Raw genomic sequence first — 20,663 nt, forward strand, 5'->3', positions numbered from 1 at the left:
ACTTATCTCTGTAACCTTCCTGATTACAGAACACCCAGCATGTTCTGAGACCTGAAATATTAATTTTGAGCCTAACATTAAAGAATGTGTTTATTTATTCAAACAATGCTATGAGCTAAGAATATTCCCAGAGCTCTAAATGCTTCTTTAATTCTATAATATTCAGTGTTAGAAATTAAAGACTTACTCTCTCCCCTGGATCTCATATGTATACACATTATTGAACATTGCAGAATTCAGTTCTTCAATAGTTAAATAATTTTGGCATATTCACTTAAACACCATAGCCACGTATGAATATTTGTGGGCGCTTGTGCATACAAAAAGTTTGCCTTCCGAGAGCACAACGGAGCCAATTTTTTTTCTGATATGAATGGCGTTCCTGGCATTTCATTCTTACAACGCATAAGGACATGGTCTCACAAGAACTGGAATGCAGCTCAGAAAACAAACGTAGAGCTGTTGAACTGAAACTCACAACAAGAGTGAACCAGATTTTCCTTCATGCAAAGTCTTCTTCTGACATTAACATAGAATGAAATGCATGAAGAGAGTGCACGCTTAAGAAACTCTTCCACCTGACCTCCCTTGTCGTCTGCTCCATAATAAGCGTCTCCAAATTAGAAATATGTAAATCATCAAAACTTTTTGACCTTGCACTTGGGAATCTTCGTGGCGACATTTACTCAGGAAGAATTCCAAATCGTTCTGCCCATTGGAAGTGAGAACATTTTATGAATCTGGTGAAAATTGCTTTTTAGGCATTAATTCCTGGTGTTTGGAATTAGAGGCAACTATAAGCCACTGATGCATTAGTTTAGGACTTGAAAAGAACATACAAAAACTACCAGTCAGTGGGACCAGCAGCTGCTGAATATTATTGGTTCACAATACTGGCCTGCCAGTATCATAGCAACTGCTCTTACTGTATCTAATAGACACACAGGAGTTCCTCGTGTGTGAGGATATGGTTCAGCAAAACATAAGTTGGCAGTTGATAGCTATTCAATAGTTCACTGGGTCATTTATATTTTGACTGTCACTGTTTTTTTGTTAAATATGCTGGTCTTGGTCTAGTAGACTAATTATAAATCTAAGTTCTGCAGTGGGGAATCGGGCACTTAGGGCAGAACAGAAATAACTGGCTTCGCCAAATAGAAAGATTACCTGCTGCTCCCTTATAGTCACCATTACTACATTCAGTGAAACTGGCAGAGGCACATGAACATATATTGGTGCAATGAAAATAAACTGATGTTTCGGATGTGTAGAATGGACAATAGAAATGGTGAATTATCTCACTACGTTGTGCTATTTGTCTTAAAGGGGCATTTGAAACCCAACTTAAGTCAGAAATCATTTCCAGCACAAATTGGCAATCTAACTCAAAAAAAACCATAAAAATGATTTCTGTAAAAATGTGCTGAGCTGATTGGAGTTTTTTGGATTACTGCAGCAGTTATTCTAACAAACACATAATCAATCCTAAAAAAAAATGCAAAACGAACCACAGCTTAGTTCTATTGTACTGAACCAAAAATCCAGTTTTTAATGGTTGCTGTCAATGAGACTGGTTTATGTCCACCAATTTTCTTCCTATTTCTCTCCTCCTCTCCTGAAGGTGTCAACTCATGCTGGGATTTCATAGATACCTGCTGTCCTCCAGTATCTCACCAAAGGAGCCATTCTTCATGTGTGGGCCCAAGCAGTAAGTGTCACCAGGTTTTTCAATCATGGATGCATTAGAACAGAGCTTGATTCCATTCTCACCCAATGTCTGCACACACACACACACAATTTCCAATGGGATTGCTGGATTGGGTGCGAGGACACAGGATGATTTTTCTCCTCCCTAACCTGAGGCACTGAGGCCAATTATAGTGCCCAAAAATGCTTCCCTGGCCAGCTAACTCAGCACAGACCAGGGATTGAACCTAGGGCACTTGCTAGTCTGTGTGCCACACTGTAGTGCGTTGGAGAGGTGGAGGCAAAGGCTCTTTTTTAAGCCATTTTGCACTTGAAATTAACTTGGCTAGAGTCTCTGAATTGAGAATCCCCATAACTAAGAAGCCACTAGTACAGATTCAACTACAAGTGCTTTAAGTTGGTGATTAAAGGCTTTTTGCTGCCTCCCTGTTGGCATCGCTGTATTTCACTGAAAACCTGGATTTTAGTTTGAATGTTTGGTTCTGGTCCCTCAAAAGAATTTTTTTTCCTTGTTGTCTTATCTAGAGAAAAATTTACCATAGCCTCAGTCATTTGTTCAAGTGTCTTTGGTCAGGAAACTGGTCTCCACAGATGATAAGTTGGTGTCACTGGTCAGGAAGCTGGTATCCATAGCAGAAATCTGAAACATCTGTATATGTATATACATTATATGTATATATAGTACTTGGGAGGTTTAGACAGTGAAAAATCTGAATTCCCAGCTACAGGGCTTTTTAAAATCAGATATGCAGGGGCAATAATGGTTGGAAACAGAAAGACCTGCACCTTGAACACTATCAACTAAACTACTCTGTTTACTTAGTACATTAATGGAATTTGCTTCCTTCCAAACAACAAGTTAATGGTACAATGAAGTAGGGTCCCATGATGCCTTTTAGACAAATACAATAGATTAGGTCATCTATTGCCAAGTGCAAAATCAGACAGGGGGTGGAATTGGGGCAGGAGGGAATGTGGGATCATGGCTTGAATTCTGAGATTGAATTTGTTGGTGATGGAAAAGACCTTAATAACCTCAATAATTAATGTCTTCACATGATGAGACACAGAAGTGAATGGAAAAAATGGACTTGTATTTTAAAAATCAGACTTTTGATGTCTGGTTTACATCTTAGAAATTTCCGGACAGCCCACTCAAAAACAGGACTGTCTAATCCAAAACTGGACGGGTGGCAAACCCGGCAGTAGAAACTAGGAAGTTCCACAAAAGGACAGCTGAGACCGTTTGAGAAAAGAATGTTGTAATACTGTAGTACATTCCACAGGGAAGACAGCTGGGACTGTGAAAAAAATCATGATTAAAAGAGGAATACACAGAAAAGAAAAGGCAAAACAATTAGATGGTCTGCTAAGTAAATGGCAAGGGACTTGCTGTGTGATGTGTACAATTGGCTTTTGTTCAATTCAGGGACAACTGGAAGACTGAAGAGTTAAGAGTCTGGTCCTGCAGTTATTCAGCCAAGTGTTAGTATGGCGAGACAGGACACACATGCCTCCATTATATTTCTTTAAAGTTGGAATCAGTTCATGCCAATGTGGCGCACACATGTAACACCTTTTCCACTATGGGTTGGATGTGTGTGCCAGAACTGACTGTCTGGGCCGTTTTTAATCTTGATAAATGGTTGGCAAATGATTGAAGGGCCCAGAAAACTGAAGGTAGGCAGATATACACACCTTCAATGAAAATAACTGCAGCATTCACTTCAAACACCTTTCCGTTTACTTCCCTACAAGAGGTTTAAAAGGAATTTAAAAGCTGGCAGAACAATTAACCAATACGAACCTACCTAAAATCTGCCATTTGTGTGGCTGGAAATTGAAAAAAAGAAAGACTTGCATTTATATAGCACCTTTCACAACCTCAGGATGTCCCAAAGTGCTTGTACTTTTGAAATGTAATCAGTGTAGTAGTGTAGGAAAATTGACACGCTGTATCTGTGAACCTGTAAATGTGTCTAGTATAGGTGTGGAGGAAAAAAGTGGATGTATCTGGGATGCCTGTTGGTTGACTGTATTATGATTCATCTTCAGACACGTTTGCCAATACCAGAATTTCATAGCCTCTAAATCAAAATCTAAAATGGGCCAAATGCCCAGCCATAACACTGTAAAATAGTTGCCGTTTTGTAGTTTTTTTTTAAAGTAAACTAAAATCCTTGCTCTTTGCACATGTTGGCTATAATACTGCATAAAGGATTGGAATTGTTTTGAAATACAATCCATAGAAAAAAATTCTCAGATATTTGGGATTTGAGCATAATTTGTATGAAGGACACAGCTGCTCTGGTGAACCTGAAGCTAAAGGGAAGGACATTTGGTTGATGTATCAAAGCTCACAGACAGAGGGAACAAGCACCGAAGAAAGAGAGCAGGCAAAATGAATGGTATTAGATCTTGCTAGAGATTCCTGTGGCTTGGGTCTATCTTCTGGAATTATTAGACACAAATTCTTCTTTCTGTTTCCTTGGTACAGAACACACACCTAGTCAGTTTACTACAAATAGCCAATGTGGCTTCAATCAGTTTCTTTGACTGGAAGGCAACTTCTGTATTTTCAGGGTGGTCGTGGATAGAAACTGAATGGAGACCTTCATGAATAAATGGGGCCGATTTTAGTATCCGATATGCCTTGTTTATGGTCGCAGACGGTGCATACTGGCCTGCGGAATCCAATGGAAATCAGTTCTGCTGGTTTGCTGTTTAATTTTAGCCCTGCTCTATTATGGGATCATGCCTGGAGCGGGTGTTGAAAGCTCCCATCCGAAACAGGTGGGAATTTCATTCAGGTATTCAAAAGGGGACTGGCTGGTCACCGCTCCATTTCCCAGGCCTTTGATGTGCTGGGCACAAGGTCCAACAGCAGTGTTGAGAGTTCCATTCCCCCCCAACTCCACCAACCAAAATTTCTAGCCTTAATTATTCAACAGAGTGCTATTTACATTTGACTATTCGGGGAGGGAATAATGCCTGTTCTAAACCATTTGGAATTGACTTGGGTGATAATCAGCCCCAGTGTTTCTCCTTAGTACAGTAAGATTTAATTCAATCTCCCAAAGCTCAGTATTTGTATTGGATGAAAAAAGAATAAATATAACTGTCATGGCGCTAGTTTCCTCCCTCACCCGTATTGCAGTTTGACCTCTGCTATGGAAAATTTCTGCCTATGAAAAGGGTTATTTACAGCGCTATCAGTGCGTTTCATGCAATCAATTACCATGTGACTGTGTGAATGCATGTGCATGTCGGCAAGATGGGTATTTACCAACATGACAGCATTTCAACGAGTAATATGAATGAAGCCAGAGGAGAGTTTGGTATTGGCATTGAGATGATCTGATTAGATTTCAATGGATAATGACAGCGTGTGTGCTCCAATTAAGGAACAGGTGTGTGCCAGTGAATCAGCTGTACAGAAAGTGGGAAATGTTCGGGGGGCAGGTTGAGCTTCTAACTATGGTGTCGTTGTATATCAAAGACTATTTGTATGGAGGCACTGTTCGTAAATTCACAATGGGCTAGAATAGCTTGTTTATTGTTTTTTTTCTCACTCTCTCAAGTCATGTGTGTACTGTTACAGAATAAGTAAAGGTAGCAGCTTTTCACTAAACGCAATGGATAGATTAAAAGCAAGAGCAGCAGGATAGTAGCTCTTCACTAGTTAGTAAGAAAAAATCTTGCCCTGCAAAAAGAAATTATGTGTAAATGTCGCCTTGCTGCAAAACTAATAAAATTACATTAACACCACCTGGAACACTACATTAACAGTATCTTCCCTCTACATAATAATGTCAGAAAATTACTGCATTATCACTAATGGGGAGAAAAGTAAAAAAAGGCACATAGTTTGTACACAGATAGCGGACTGGAGTTTCCTTAATCCACCCCTATCTCGTTGGGGCAGAGTGCCCGCCTGCCATCCCAACTCTGCCATGATCCCAGCCCAGTTTCCTGGGTTGGGGGTCATTAGGTGTTCATGGCAAGATCCCGGTGCGATCCCCAACAGCAAGCGGGAGCCCACCAGTAGCACATTGGAGAATTAAGATGGTGCTGTAGCAGGAATGCTGCTGCAGCAGCACACAAAGAGGCAGGAAGCATCATTAAAGTAGCCACAGGGCCCTGAAGACTGGACCAACTCATTTACGGAGGGCCTTGGCTGAGATTGTGGTTTTCAACAGGTAAATAGTTGAAGGGAGAGGGTGCCTCTACTAGGCCTTCTCTTTCCTTTCAAAGAATTTTGGAATCTTCCCACAGCTGATCCAAGCCTACTACAACCTTTCCCAGGAAGCAGCAGGAAGAGGGCCAAATGCAAGGAATATCTACTTAGGACCAAGCCCCACCATCCCTCCCCCCACTGCCACTTGCACGCAGCAGCCAGGGAAGGAATGGTCAGCGGCAGTCCTGGTAGGGTTAGAGGCAGGAAAATCCAGATTGAGGCAGTAAGGCACCACTGCCCCATTTCCCTCATGCCCTCATTCTCTGCCACTAACCCACCCCATTTCATGCAGGATCACTGAGGAGAATCCAGCCCACACTGTGTTAGCATCACAGACTATAGCAGCAACACAGCCAGTACCATTTTGCACTTTATCTGTAGAGCACCACTTCACTGGCATTGGCTAAAAGACTAGACAAATCTGCATATTTCAAGCCTTTCCTTTTTAAATATTTATATAGTTATCTTTTAAATGTGTCTTTTTGATGTATATATATATTTTTTTACTTTATATACTTCCCTGCTTGCCCCCCCCACAACTTTCACTTGCCCCCTGCCCCATTCCACAGACACAAGACTGGAATGGTTTAGGCTGCAGAAGTTTCCATAACTGCTTTCAACAAAATGAGCTGTCAAAGTGGACAAGGTATTTTCTACTAGGCCCCCACCTGAACTGAATGGGCTCACTTTTGTGTGGTGTTTTTATCTAATAAGCCCACTGACAATGAACAATGCTTTCCCAAAGAAAACAATCAGTTAAAGGCACTCATAAAATTTTTCAGCCTTTTGGCTGGGATATAGGAGCATAGAAACAGGGGGACGCCATTCAGCCCCTTGAGTCTGTTCCACCATTCAATGAGATCATGGCTCCTCTAGTGGCTGGGAGTCAAGAGTTTGGCTTCTCGACATACTGGCTGGCTTCATACATTCCATATCTCAAGAAATAGCAAGACTATCAGCTTTACTGCTTGTGCTTTGGGAAATCATTACTTTGAGATAGATAAGAATAGCAATGCCAGGCTAAGTAAAATTCTATCGCCAGCAGCTCAAGATAACTATAGAATGTAGCTAGCTCAGCTAATATCAATTTAAACTGTCCAACAGACGCCCTTTTGGATTATATTCCTATTTTGACTGTATATGATCCAAGAATCACAATACAGTGTAGAAGGTGAAAGCTTCTTCAATTCCCCCTGTTCAATGCTCCAGTCTCAAAAATTGCTTCCCTGATATGAGTGAGCTAAAAGTACAGATTTGACAGTGCCGTTTCAGGCTGGACTCTTGGGACAATATATTTTATTCCTGATCAAATTTTCAGACCCAAAATTACTACCATTTTTCCGCTCAAAATGCATTAATGTTTTGATTTGATTTTATGAGGAGATCGCTTTGTGAAAACAAACAAAAAAGTGTGAAGAATGCTGTTGCTTCTGGGAGGCCTTGGCCCACCCTCAGATCTCTCCTTTTTATCAGATAGAAATCACTATTCAAAGGTGTTTTTCTCTCTCCATAAAAAGGGCTTTATTAAAAGAAGTAATCTAAGAGTATCCTGGTTTAGCTGCCAGTGGTATTATTGACATAATTCAATTTTGGCAGAGCTACTATTTGTAGCAAATCTATCTTGCCTTCCAATGAAAAGGACAGGGATTTCCATCTTTTAAAGGTGCACGACACCATGCTGTTTAACTTCTACTTTGTGAAAATAATGGGCTCCTGGAAACATAAAATTACAAAAACAGACTGCTTTTGAATGTGTAAGATATAAAAATGAGGTAGTGTCACAGCATCATATTGACGGGTTGTCGAGGAGCATGTTCTGGGATGAAGCAAGTCAGCCTCCAGTGAAGAATGGCTGACTGAACAGATGACTTATACATGTACTGAAGAGCAACTCTTAAGTCATGGATTCAATTTTATTCATAAAACTGCACCTACATAAAGGCCAGTCAGTAATGCCATGTTGATTGAAATCTAGTTATTGCAACACACTGTATTACATCACATAAATAATATTATACTATTTTCACAACTTTTTGTGCATTCACATCTTGCTGTATTTTGACTGGAGTGCTAGAGATTAAACATGTTAAAGCGACTGTTCTTCTCCCCCCCCCCCCCATCTCCATTTGTACAAGAACAATCTAGTTACTGGAGAAACAGCCCAAAATCCATTCATAAACTATCCAGTCAGGATCAGGATCTCATATGTTTTAATTTTTGGGGGGGACAGGGGAAGTACAGAGAAACACTATCCTTCCTTGAATAAAAACAGAAAATGCTGGAAACGCTCAGCAAGTCTGGCATCATCTATGGAGAGGGAAATAGAGCTAATGCTTCAGATCGATGACCTTGCCCCAGAATTGTGACGAAAGGTCATCAACCTGAAACGTTGGCTGTTTCTCTCTCCACAGATGCTGCCTGACCTGCTGAGCGTTTCCAGCATTTTCTGTTTTTATTTCAGATTGCCATCACATGCAGTATTTTGCTTTTTAATATATTTTCTTGCTTGTTTATAGAAATCTCTAACTATTCCCCTGGTGAGAGGAAGGGCAGGGAACTTGCTCTGAGGCATCTGCAAATGATTTGACTACAAACAACATTACAACCCCATAATGTGACTTTCCTGTGGAATTTCCCTCCCCTCCTGTTGAGAAATGTGTGGGCCACGTTCTCTGCCTCCCTTTGATGGTAAGACTGAGTTCAGGAACCTACTAACTGAGGAATTGAAACCATTAGCCTGCATCCAATCATTCTGTGGCACTGTCTACGACAGCCTGAATGCACTATGCCATGTCACCACTCTGCCACTGTGCCATCTTAGATTTTTTTTAAGTATTAAAATAAGATTGATGGCACAGTGCCATCTGGCATTCAAACAATGATTTAATTATATTCTCAGCACCACATCAGGAGGTTTGCCAACCTCCAACCCAAACACGGTGCTGTGGTACTCCTGCACTGGCATAATAGGAAGAGAGAGCTTAACTGAAACTACTGAACAGCAGCCTTAAGAAAATAAACAAATCCCATCATCCCAATCCACAGCTGATTTTCTTTCTACCAAAACATGCATGAACAGCCCATAGTAAAATACAATAACATTCATTTTAAAATCTTATATTTTCAAAACAAATCTTGCATGGTTCTTTTGTGAGCTTGTTATTTTAAAGAGAATACTTGCAATAAAAAGTACAGAACTATGAAGCTCAAGAAATCCAAATAAAACAACCTTCCTATAGCACTCTGTAAGTTTCCATAAACAATAGTGAATGCAGAGTAAACATTCCCCCCTATACTGTATGGCTCTCTGTACAATAGTAAATGCAGAGTAAACATTCCCCCCTATACTGTATGGCTCTCTGTACAATAGTGAATGCAGAGTAAATATTCCCCCCTGTACTGTATGGCTCTCTGTACAATAGTGAATGCAGAGTAAATATTCCCCCCTATCCTGTATGGCTCTCTGTACAATAGTGAAGATGTGGAGATGCCGGTGATGGACTGGGGTTGACAATTGTAAACAATTTTACAACACCAAGTTATAGTCCAGCAATTTTATTTTAAATTCACAAGCTTTCGGAGATTTTCTACTTCCTCAGGCAAATGTTTCAAGAGCTCCTTGAAGCCTACGCATTTATACATATAGAACAATACATGGTGTTTACAGACTGCCCCTGCAACTGCCCGTTGCCAAGGCAATCACCGTGTTCAGACAGAGAGGTGTCACCTGCAGAACCCCCGAATACACATTCAACAAAAAAACAAACAGGGAAAAAAAACAGAGAAAAAAAACACAGAGAGAGGCAGAAACATCCGGAAGGCAGAGAGAGCCAGCAAATGACTCATTATATTAAAAACAGATAACATTTGTTCGATGGTGGGGTAACGTGTAGCGTGACATGAACCCAAGATCCTGGTTGAGGCCGTCCTCATGGGTGCGGAACTTGGCTATCAATTTCTGCTCGACGATTTTGCGTTGTCGTGTGTCTCGAAGGCCGCCTTGGAGTACGCTTACCCGAAGGTCGGTGGATGAATGTCCATGACTGCTGAAGTGTTCCCCGACTGGGAGGGAACCCTCCTGTTTGGCGATTGTTGCGCGGTGTCCGTTCATCCGTTGTCGCAGCGTCTGCATGGTCTCGCCAATGTACCATGCTCTGGGGCATCCTTTCCTGCAACGTATGAGGTAGACAACGTTGGCCGAGTCACAGGAGTATGAACCGTGCACCTGGTGGGTGGTGTCCTCTCGTGTGATGGTGGTATCTGTGTCGATGATCTGGCATGTCTTGCAGAGGTTACCGTGGCAGGGTTGTGTGGCGTCGTGGACGCTGTTCTCTTGAAAGCTAGGTAGTTTGCTGCGAACGATGGTCTGTTTGAGGTTGGGTGGCTGTTTAAAGGCGAGTAGTGGAGGTGTGGGGATGGCCATAGCGAGGTGTTTGTCCTCATTGATGACATGTTGAAGGCTGCGGAGAACATGGCGTAGTTTCTCCGCTCCGGGGAAGTACTGGACGACAAAGGGTACTCTGTTGGTTGCGTCCCGTGTTAGTCTCCTGAGGAGGTCTATGCGATTCCGACGGGCCACAGCAAAAAATCGCATAGACCTCCTCAGGAGACTAACACGGGACGCAACCAACAGAGTACCCTTTGTCGTCCAGTACTTCCCCGGAGCGGAGAAACTACGCCATGTTCTCCGCAGCCTTCAACATGTCATCAATGAGGACAAACACCTCGCTATGGCCATCCCCACACCTCCACTACTCGCCTTTAAACAGCCACCCAACCTCAAACAGACCATCGTTCGCAGCAAACTACCTAGCTTTCAAGAGAACAGCGTCCACGACGCCACACAACCCTGCCACGGTAACCTCTGCAAGACATGCCAGATCATCGACACAGATACCACCATCACACGAGAGGACACCACCCACCAGGTGCATGGTTCATACTCCTGTGACTCGGCCAACGTTGTCTACCTCATACGTTGCAGGAAAGGATGCCCCAGAGCATGGTACATTGGCGAGACCATGCAGACGCTGCGACAACGGATGAACGGACACCGCGCAACAATCGCCAAACAGGAGGGTTCCCTCCCAGTCGGGGAACACTTCAGCAGTCATGGACATTCATCCACCGACCTTCGGGTAAGCGTACTCCAAGGCGGCCTTCGAGACACACGACAACGCAAAATCGTCGAGCAGAAATTGATAGCCAAGTTCCGCACCCATGAGGACGGCCTCAACCGGGATCTTGGGTTCATGTCGCGCTACACGTTACCCACCATCGAACAAATGTTATCTGTTTTTAATATAATGAGTCATTTGCTGGCTCTCTCTGCCTTCCGGATGTTTCTGCCTCTCTCTGTGTTTTTTTTCTCTGTTTTTTTTCTCTGTTTGTTTTTTTGTTGAATGTGTATTCGGGGGTTCTGCAGGTGACACCTCTCTGTCTGAACACGGTGATTGCCTTGGCAACGGGCAGTTGCAGGGGCAGTCTGTAAACACCATGTATTGTTCTATATGTATAAATGCGTAGGCTTCAAGGAGCTCTTGAAACATTTGCCGGAGGAAGGAGAAAATCTCCGAAAGCTTGTGAATTTAAAATAAAATTGCTGGACTATAACTTGGTGTTGTAAAATTGTTTACAATAGTGAATGCAGAGTAAACATTCCCTCCTATCCTGTATGGCTCTCTGTACAATAGTGAATGCAGAGTAAACATTCCCCCCTATACTGTATGGCTCTCTGTACAATAGTGAATGCAGAGTAAATATTCCCCCCTGTACTGTATGGCTCTCTGTACAATAGTGAATGCAGAGTAAACATTCCCCCCTATACTGTATGGCTCTCTGTACAATAGTGAATGCAGAGTTAATATTCCCCCCTATACTGTATGGCTCTCTGTACAATAGTGAATGCTGAGTAAGCATTCCCTCCTATACTGTATGGCTCTCTGTACAATAGTGAATGCAGAGTAAACATTCCCTCCTATCCTGTATGGCTCTCTGTACAATAGTGAATGCAGAGTAAATATTCCCCCCTATACTGTATGGCTCTCTGTACAATAGTGAATGCTGAGTAAGCATTCCCTCCTATACTGTATGGCTCTCTGTACAATAGTGAATGCAGAGTAAACATTCCCTCCTATTCTGTATGGCTCTCTGTACAATAGTGAATGCAGAGTAAATATTCCCCCCTGTACTGTATGGCTCTCTGTACAATAGTGAATGCAGAGTAATTATTCCCCCCTGTACTGTATGGCTCTCTGTACAATAGTGAATGCAGAGTAAACATTCCCCCCTATACTGTATGGCTCTCTGTACAATAGTGAATGCTGAGTAAGCATTCCCTCCTATACTGTATGGCTCTCTGTACAATAGTGAATGCATGTTAAACATACCCTCCTATACTGTATGGCTCCCTGTACAATAGAGAGTGCATATAAAACATTACCTTCCTACAACACATTGGCCCAGAATTCCCAATAAATTTGCACCCAAAAAACAGTGTAATTACAGTGTAATGCCGATTTCTAGCACAAAAGATTGAGTGCGAGGGACTCATGGACTACTTTGTCACTAAGATTGATACCATCCATTTAGCTGCCTCTGCCGCTTCCCTCTCTTCCCCTAGCCCACCAAGCCAAATTTCCCCTAAGGTTTCCCCCTGCCCTAGCCCTGAACATGCATCTTTCTCTAGTTTCTCTCCTATCTCCCCTCATGCCCTCTCCAAGCTCATCTTGACCATGAGACCCACCTCCTACTCCCTCGACCCTATTCCTACCACACAATTTCCCTTCCTGGCCCCCATGTTAGCTGATATTATTAACAGTTCCCTCACCTCAGGTACTGTCCGCTCCCCTTTAAGTCTGCCGTCACCACCCCCTCCTCAAAAAACCCACCCTTGACCTCTCTCTCCTTGCAAACTACCGCCCCATCCTCAACCTCCCTTTCCTCTCCAAAGTCGTTGAACATGTTGTCGCCTCCCAAATCTGTGCCCATCTTTTCCGCAACTCCATGTTTGAATCCCTCCAATCAGGTTTCCGCCCCTGCCACAGTACTGAAACGGCCCTTGTCAAAGTCACAAATGACATCCTATGTGACTGTGACCATGATAAACTATCCCTCCTCATCCTTCTCGACCTGTCTGCAGTCTTTGACACGGTTGACCACACCATCCTCCTCCAACTCCTCTCCTCCATCGTCCAGCTGGGTGCACTCGCCTGGTTCCATTTTTATCTATCCAGTTGTAGCCAAAGAATCACCTGCAATGAGTTCTCTTCCCGCGTCCGCACCGTTACCTCTGGAGTCCCCCAAGGATTGATCCTCGGCCCCCTCCTATTTCTCATCTACATGCTGCCCCTCGGCGACATCATCCGAAAACACAACGTCAAGTTCCACATGTACGCTGATGACACCCAGCTCTACCTCACCACCACCTCCCTCGACTCATCCACTGTCTCTGATTTATCACACTGCTTGTCCGACTGGTCTAACTAAATATTGGGAAGACCAAAGCCATTGTCTTCGGTCCCTGCCAAAAACTCTGTTCCCTAGCCACCAACTCCATCCCTCTCCCTGGCCATTGTCTGAGGCTGAACCAGACCGTCCGCAACCTTGGCGTCCTATCTGACCCTCAGACGAGCTTCTGACCACATATTCGCTCCATCACCAAGGCCGTCTACTTCCACCTCCGTAACATCAGGTGTCTCTTTCCCTGCCTCAGCTCATTTGCTGCTGAAGCCCTCATCCATGCCTTTGTTACCTCCAGACTCAACTATTCCAATGCTCTCCTGGCTGGCTTCCCATCTTCCACCCTCCATAAACTTGAGCTCATCCAAAACTCCCGTATCCTAACTCGTACCAAGTCCCGTTCGCCAACCTACACTGGCTCCCGGTCCAGGAATGCCTCGATTTTAAAATTCTCATCCTTGTTTTCAAATCCCTCCATGGCCTCACCCCTCCCTATCTCTGTAACCTCCTCCAGCCCTACTACCCTCCGAGATCTCTGCGCTCCTCCAATTCTTGCCTCTTGCGCATCCACGATTTTAATCACTCCACCATTGGCAGCCGTGCCTTCATCTGCCTAGACCCTAAGCTCTGGAATTCTCTAAACCTCTCCATCTCTCTACCTCTCTCTCCTCCTTTAAGACACTCCTTAAAACCTATCTCTTTGACCAAGCTTTTGGTCACCTATCCTAATATCTCCCTATGTGGCTTGGTGTCAAATTTTGTTTGATAATTGCACCTGTGAAGCGCCATGGGACGTCTTGCTATGCTAAAGGTGCTATATAAATGCAAGTTTTTGTTGTTGTTGAAATTTGGAAGTAAGTCATTTACACCCATTTTTATACTACACCCGAATTTCCCGAAAACCTCAGCTGAACCCTCTGCTGCTCATTAACATAGTTTCGCCCCCATGAGAAAGTGCAGCTCGCACGAATTTCCTAAATTTTACGCCAATTCTGAACAGGCAGTAAACTTATGCCTAACATTTTAGGCACAATAGGACCCAAGGTAATATTTCTGGTGTATTATAACATTTTAAGCGATTTCTTTTTAATTATTTCTCTTCATTGAGACCTAAATGTATTTTCTGTTTCATTGAATGCATCTTTACGGCATCAAAATGATTTGCATTAAAAACTGAAGAACTTCTATGCGTTCCTAATGTGCATATATGATGGTTTGATGATTTAAAACCTCAATTTTCATGCATAAAGAGGGACAAAGAAGGAATATGGCGTCAGTTTGACGAGTTCCTCGGGCCCCAATTGTTTACTCTGATTTCCACTTGTTTTACGCACGTTCCTTTTATATTCCGGCGTATGCTAATGAGATTTTCAGCGAATTTCGGCATAACTCACCGACGGGAAGATTGACGTAAATTTCAGCGTAACTTGCTGGTTATGCAGTTTCAGGAAATTCCGAACCAATATTTGGTTCCCTGCCTAATATAGGCACCAATTAATAACAATGTATGGGTACTCTCTCATGCTCCCATTATTCCCAATTGTTGGCGTGAGTCCCCATGGTGCAGGTTTGGTATGTTCACATGTACCAAACAAGTTATCTGGCCACCCACACTCTCCTTTGAATTTTAGAGCATTACCACAGACCACAGTACGTGTGCATACAGGTACATGCTATGCATTGCGACACCATGGGGGTGATTCTCTATATTGGGGCTCATTGTGTTTGAACGACAGGCTTCTAGCGGGATTTCTTTCATCAAGGTGGAACCCACCAATGCAACTAAGAAAACTCCGGCAGGGCTGCAATGGGAACATCGCAATAGCACAGAAGAGGCTCCAGGGTCATAAAAAGGGCAGAAATGTTCCCTTTGAAGGCCTTGGCCAAGACCAAGATCTTCAGCACTGAAGTGTTTGGAGCTGAATGAAGGGAGAGGAGACTGCTACAAGACCTTTTCCTTCTATTGGTGGAAATAGGAGCCGTCACAACTGCTTCCTGGGGCCTCCTGTCATCTCCTCCATTGCCCCCAGGAACCAGCAGTAAGTGAGGCAGACGGGTGGGAACCCATGGGGCATCTGGCCCCGACCTCCAACCATCATTTTACATGTGGCGGGCATGGTAGGAACAGCCAGTGGTGGTCCCAGTGGGGACTGGGGTGGGAAATGCTGGTGGGGACAGTGAGGCCAAATTTTCTGTCAAGCTCTGCTATTTTGGGTGGCATCACAGAGAATAAATCCCCCCCCCTCTTCCACATGCTGTGTATGTACATAGTGGAGTTGTGAAGTTGGAAGAAGTGAGGATGTGCAATGAACATTATTGAACATTATGACTAACACTTCAGCAATATCCTCACCTATATCTTTTAATACCCTGGGGTGGAAACCATCAGGTCCTGGAGACTTGTCTATCTTAAGTCTCATTATTTTCTCCATTACCATTTGTTTACTTATATTAAATCTAATAAGTTCCTCCACTTGATTTATTTTTAGTTTCTCTGGTACCACTGGTATTTTGTCCTCTTCCTCTATGTGAAGACAGATACAAAGTACTGATTTAACAAGTCAGCCATTTCCTTACTGTTGATTACAATATCACCTGTGTCTATCTTTAATGGGCCCATATTCCCCTTAGCCACTCTCTCTTAATATATTTTGAAAAACTTCTACTGTTAGCATTGATACCCCTTACAAGTTTTGTTGTTCCTTTTTGCAGTTCTTATTACTTTATTTGTATCCCTTTGTTGCTTTTTATAGCTCTCCCGTTCTTGTGGATTTTCACTTTTCTTTGCATCTGTTTAAGCCTCTTCTTTTAGCTTTATATTGTATCTTACCTGATTTTTTGATTATCTGAGGTGACCCAAGAAAAGGACTTGTGCTAATATGTAACAACAACAACTTGTATTTACATTGTACCTTTAAGGTAGGGAAATGTCTCAAGGCACTTCATGAAAGTGTAATTGGACAAAAATTGACATGTAAGTGTTACAATTGCATTGATACAGCCAATGACATCATGAAATGCCATAGCTTGGACAGAAATTGACACAATGCTAATCCACCATAATACAACCATACTCACTAGATGCACCAAAGTTGGGAGCAATACTGACACCCTACATTCACATTTTAGTATAGCATTTACAATCATAGGAAAATTAATGTAGCTAAAATTCAAGCATAATAGGAGTATCGTAAAAAAACATAAAAAACATTCCCCCCCAATAGCAGAGTTGTTGTTCCCTTTTTAATACAGAAATTACACTATTGATAACAAGTTCTATGTGGCTTGCAGCCTAATAGAGAAATCATATTTAACATTTCATATAATACTCTCTTACTAATACATTCTGCATGATTCATTGTCTAATACTGTAGTTAAACCAGATTAACTGATTAAATAACAGTATCCTGTGTACATAGGTGCTGATCTAGAAAACTCATTCATGTTGTTGAACATCTCCAAAAAAGCTGACACAGCCCCATAAGCTGACAATTCAAATAACAATCAATAATTCAAAAAACAATCTTGAATGCAGGCTCATGACCAGCGCTACTGCTTTATGGTGATTAAATAAGATAAATCTTATTTCATTGCAAGTTTTGCGATCACATCTTATAATTCAGACTATTTTCCAATGAAAAACAAAACCTAAAGACCTTGTCTATGACATAAAAACAAATGGGTGTACTGAGAGTGCAGTGGAGCATAAGCTTGTTGTAACTTAAGCTGCTAGTACACCCATTGGCCCAGATTTTGCTGAAAAAATAACTGAGTGTAAATGACGCAAGCCGTTATTAATGTACAAATCGGCCAGCAACTTGTGGTGAGGAAGAGATTCCCCATGAATTGTGAAAAAGGCATATCCTCTTTAACCTCCCCATAATTTTCATGAAGTTGTTGCATTTGAACATTATTTGCCCGTTAAACTCGCCACAGAAAGTTAAGTCTAGTAATTAACAGCGTAAGTATTCTTTTAACGACATGAGAATTGTTAATGACTGCCAATTAACCTCTCTTGCCTAGAAAGTGAACAATTAAAAGTGTGGAGTCTCATTCCTTCAGATTATAAATTGTTGTTGGAGATTTTAAAAATGTCAAATTTAAAATTTTTACATTTTTTTCTTATTTTTCCTTTCTGTCTCTTTTTTCTCTCTATCTTAATCCATTCTTTCTTTCCCTCTGTTTATTTCTCTTTCGGTACCTGATTTGACATTGAATTCACCCACTCTAATTCACCCTCCTTCTCAATCCTTCCTCTGTTTATTTCTCAATCCTTTCATCTCATTGGTTAAGGAGATACACTGTTTGTCCCGTTGTTCACCAAGGTCCCAGATGTTGCCCTCACTGCATCAGCTCGCACTTACAGCAAATTTGTGGGCAAAAATTTTTAAAACCTAAACATGCATGAACAAGTCTAACTAAGAGGGCATGCCCTGCGATGCCCTGTTCCAGCAAAATCTGGGCCAATATCTTCATCGCTTGTACTGTAGAGAAAAACCGAAGTACACAAAAATGTATTTTTCGTATTGGTGGAGCCAAAAATTTGTGAAGGGGTATGTGAGTACCAAAGATATAAAGTTTATTAGCATGGCCACCCCCTCCCCCCAGATGTTTTAGTTTTTGACTTTTTTTTTGTAAACGTTCCAGAATTTTGTAGTGTACTGTGACTCAGCCTTTGAAGTCAAAAATAATTAAATCTCAAATGGTTACAGATATTTTAAATATTAAAATCAACTAGTTGTTACAAGTTACAATTGACTTTTAATTTTTGAGTATACTACAGCAGAATGCTGATTCATATTAATACCAGCATTATTTATCCCACAATAACAGCAGCTCATGATAATAGAAGACACTGTAATGCTGGAAATGATTTAAAAAAACTCTAGTATGGGGTTCATTAATTCAAAAGAAATGTCATTGGAATGCCAATCCCCTCACCTGTCAGCCACCAAGTGTTGGGCTGAACCATCTTGGGACCCATGTGCTTTCCCAACCCCTGCATATGGACACACATTTCTGGTACATTTGTGGCATTCTGGGGTGACTTTAACAAAAGGTTCCACAAACCATAAAAAATGCTGATTTCAGTATTTGGCATGTATATATGTAGAGCACATAGTTTCTCTCTAATAAAGAACTTTCCCCACTTATGACACTTACATGACTCCTAAAGATGAAGTAATGGCAAGGCTTCACCATACCTATATACAACAATTACTGAACATTTAAATTAACAACAATTAGAAAGCACATTAAATGTAATAACTTTTGAAAAATGAAAAATTACCTGATAAAGTTCTATTCGTTGTTCCTCTACTTTTGCTTTTGGATTCTGTAAACGAAACACTCTGAACTCTGCCTTCACCAGGTTGGAAACATTTTTCTCCATTGAGCTGACGTCTAAATACACACGTCTGAAGTATGGGTTGTATTGTTGGGACGGAATGACATCTACATGGAAATGTAAAGAGCAATGGCAAGTCAATATATCAACAAAGATCTGCAAGCATACTTGTAAAAACAACTGAAGCCAGTATGCAAAATATTAGATTCAGTCAGTGATCCCAGATGTCCCTCTATAAATATAATGTAGTCCACGGCCCCCGCTCCCAGCTTTCATAAATGATCAGCTTAATTGTAAATCATTAAATTATGATATTTTCCACATTCTTAAGGCTGGCATCATTTAATAACAACCTGTTTCAGAGGGTAAAATGGCTTCAGATTTCTATGTAGGGTAAGCATTCTATGTGCTTGCATTTCAGAGGTGTATGATAAAATTTTACTACTCCAATACTATAATTCTTGAGGGCTGGCACACTAGGGTCTCAATTCCTCATAATTTTGCTCCCTTGTTTTGCCCTTCTGTGGCACACATGGCAGGACTATTTTGCAGGTAATACATCATAATAGCTAGTCAGGATATTTATAAAACATCTGCACTAATGTAACTGCCAAATTAATAATTCATTTTAACAATACAGCCACAACAGACTTCCACCAAATTTATCCGCATTCTACAAAATATCAGGCATTAATGAAAGAGCTAGTTAAAGAAAGTATTATATATCAAATATTATGGATGAAATGAAGTAAAAGGCTGTAATTTCATCTCAGGGGGTCAGAGGAGGTCCCTGAACAATTTGAGCTGCGCTCTTGCCACTTATGATGTTACCTGGAATCTTCAATTAAATAACTGGCTTGTTACTTTCTCTCAACCATGCATTATACTATATACATATGTTCTCTTTTTCCTGTTGAGAAATAGTTTGAATTGAAATTCATAGGACTAATTTCATGGTTTCTTCTTGCCAGTCTTGTAATTTAATTCCCTTTCCTTTAAGAAAAGTGGAAGCATCACTTAAGGACTTCAATATGTGGATACGGAAAAGCCTCCCTGTGGTTTAGCTGTCAACTAAAGGTGTCCACCATCTGATTGGTTGAAAGGATGGTACTGATTTATAATGATCGCTGCAGTACTTTAACCATTTAAACGCTGACATTTCCTGGTAATTTCCCAAATATACGTGTAGTAGAGATCTAAACAACTTCAGTAATAGCAGATATCTGCAAACATAATTTAAAAATCAGCTACTCTTTAGGGTTGAATGGTGCAATCATTTAACATACTGTGTGCCTCCATCTCTGGAGTTCAAAACCAGGCCAACCAGCTCCCCAATGGTTCAGCAAATATATTGAGTAGCTGAGCCTTGCGGCCAGAAAGGCCCCAGACTTGATCTGCGCTGCGTTACCTGGTCTCAGCTGGGGCCGTGGTAGAGGTGGTATAATTAGTCTCAGCAGCTTGGACTAGGTAGGTTAGAGCTCCTGTTGCCAAATCATCCAATGGCCCCTGCTGGAAATGCGTGTGTGTTGACATCAGATGAGGACAAGATCAGGCTTGGCAGTGATACCTCTGTTGTTTAATTGCCTCTTAACACTCAATGTCAAATGTAACACATGAATAACAATCATTTGGGCAAGGCACCAAAGATGATTGTTATTCATTGAACTGTACCTAGTAAGGAGCCAATGCCTTTATTAGAGAAAGAGATAGAAGGAAACTGGTTGAGAATAAATACAGCCCAGACTTATGGGATGAAAGTCTATTCTCCCTGCTGGTTGTAGGAGTCTTACATGAAATAAGTTTGTGCAATCTCAACCCACTTCCCAATAAGTACAAATTAACAAAACAAAACTTCCCACAATTCAGCACTAAGTGGCACTGAATTGACAACTTCACTCAGAATCAATAAGG

At 41.7% G+C, this 20,663-nt stretch overlaps 1 protein-coding gene across 1 annotated transcript in view; it reads right to left on the reverse strand.

Annotated features, from left to right (window-relative positions):
- The window catches only part of tgfb2 (transforming growth factor, beta 2), a 62,265-nt gene that overhangs the window by 25,186 nt on the left and 16,416 nt on the right, over window positions 1-20,663 (reverse strand). The window contains exon 2 of the mRNA XM_067988883.1: window positions 18,696-18,859. Coding sequence (XP_067844984.1) covers window positions 18,696-18,859 — 164 coding nt within the window. The remainder of the gene's footprint in view (window positions 1-18,695; window positions 18,860-20,663) is intronic.

This window comes from Heptranchias perlo, chromosome 8 (genome assembly GCF_035084215.1).
Source record: "Heptranchias perlo isolate sHepPer1 chromosome 8, sHepPer1.hap1, whole genome shotgun sequence".
NCBI classification, from domain to species: Eukaryota; Metazoa; Chordata; class Chondrichthyes; order Hexanchiformes; family Hexanchidae; genus Heptranchias; species Heptranchias perlo.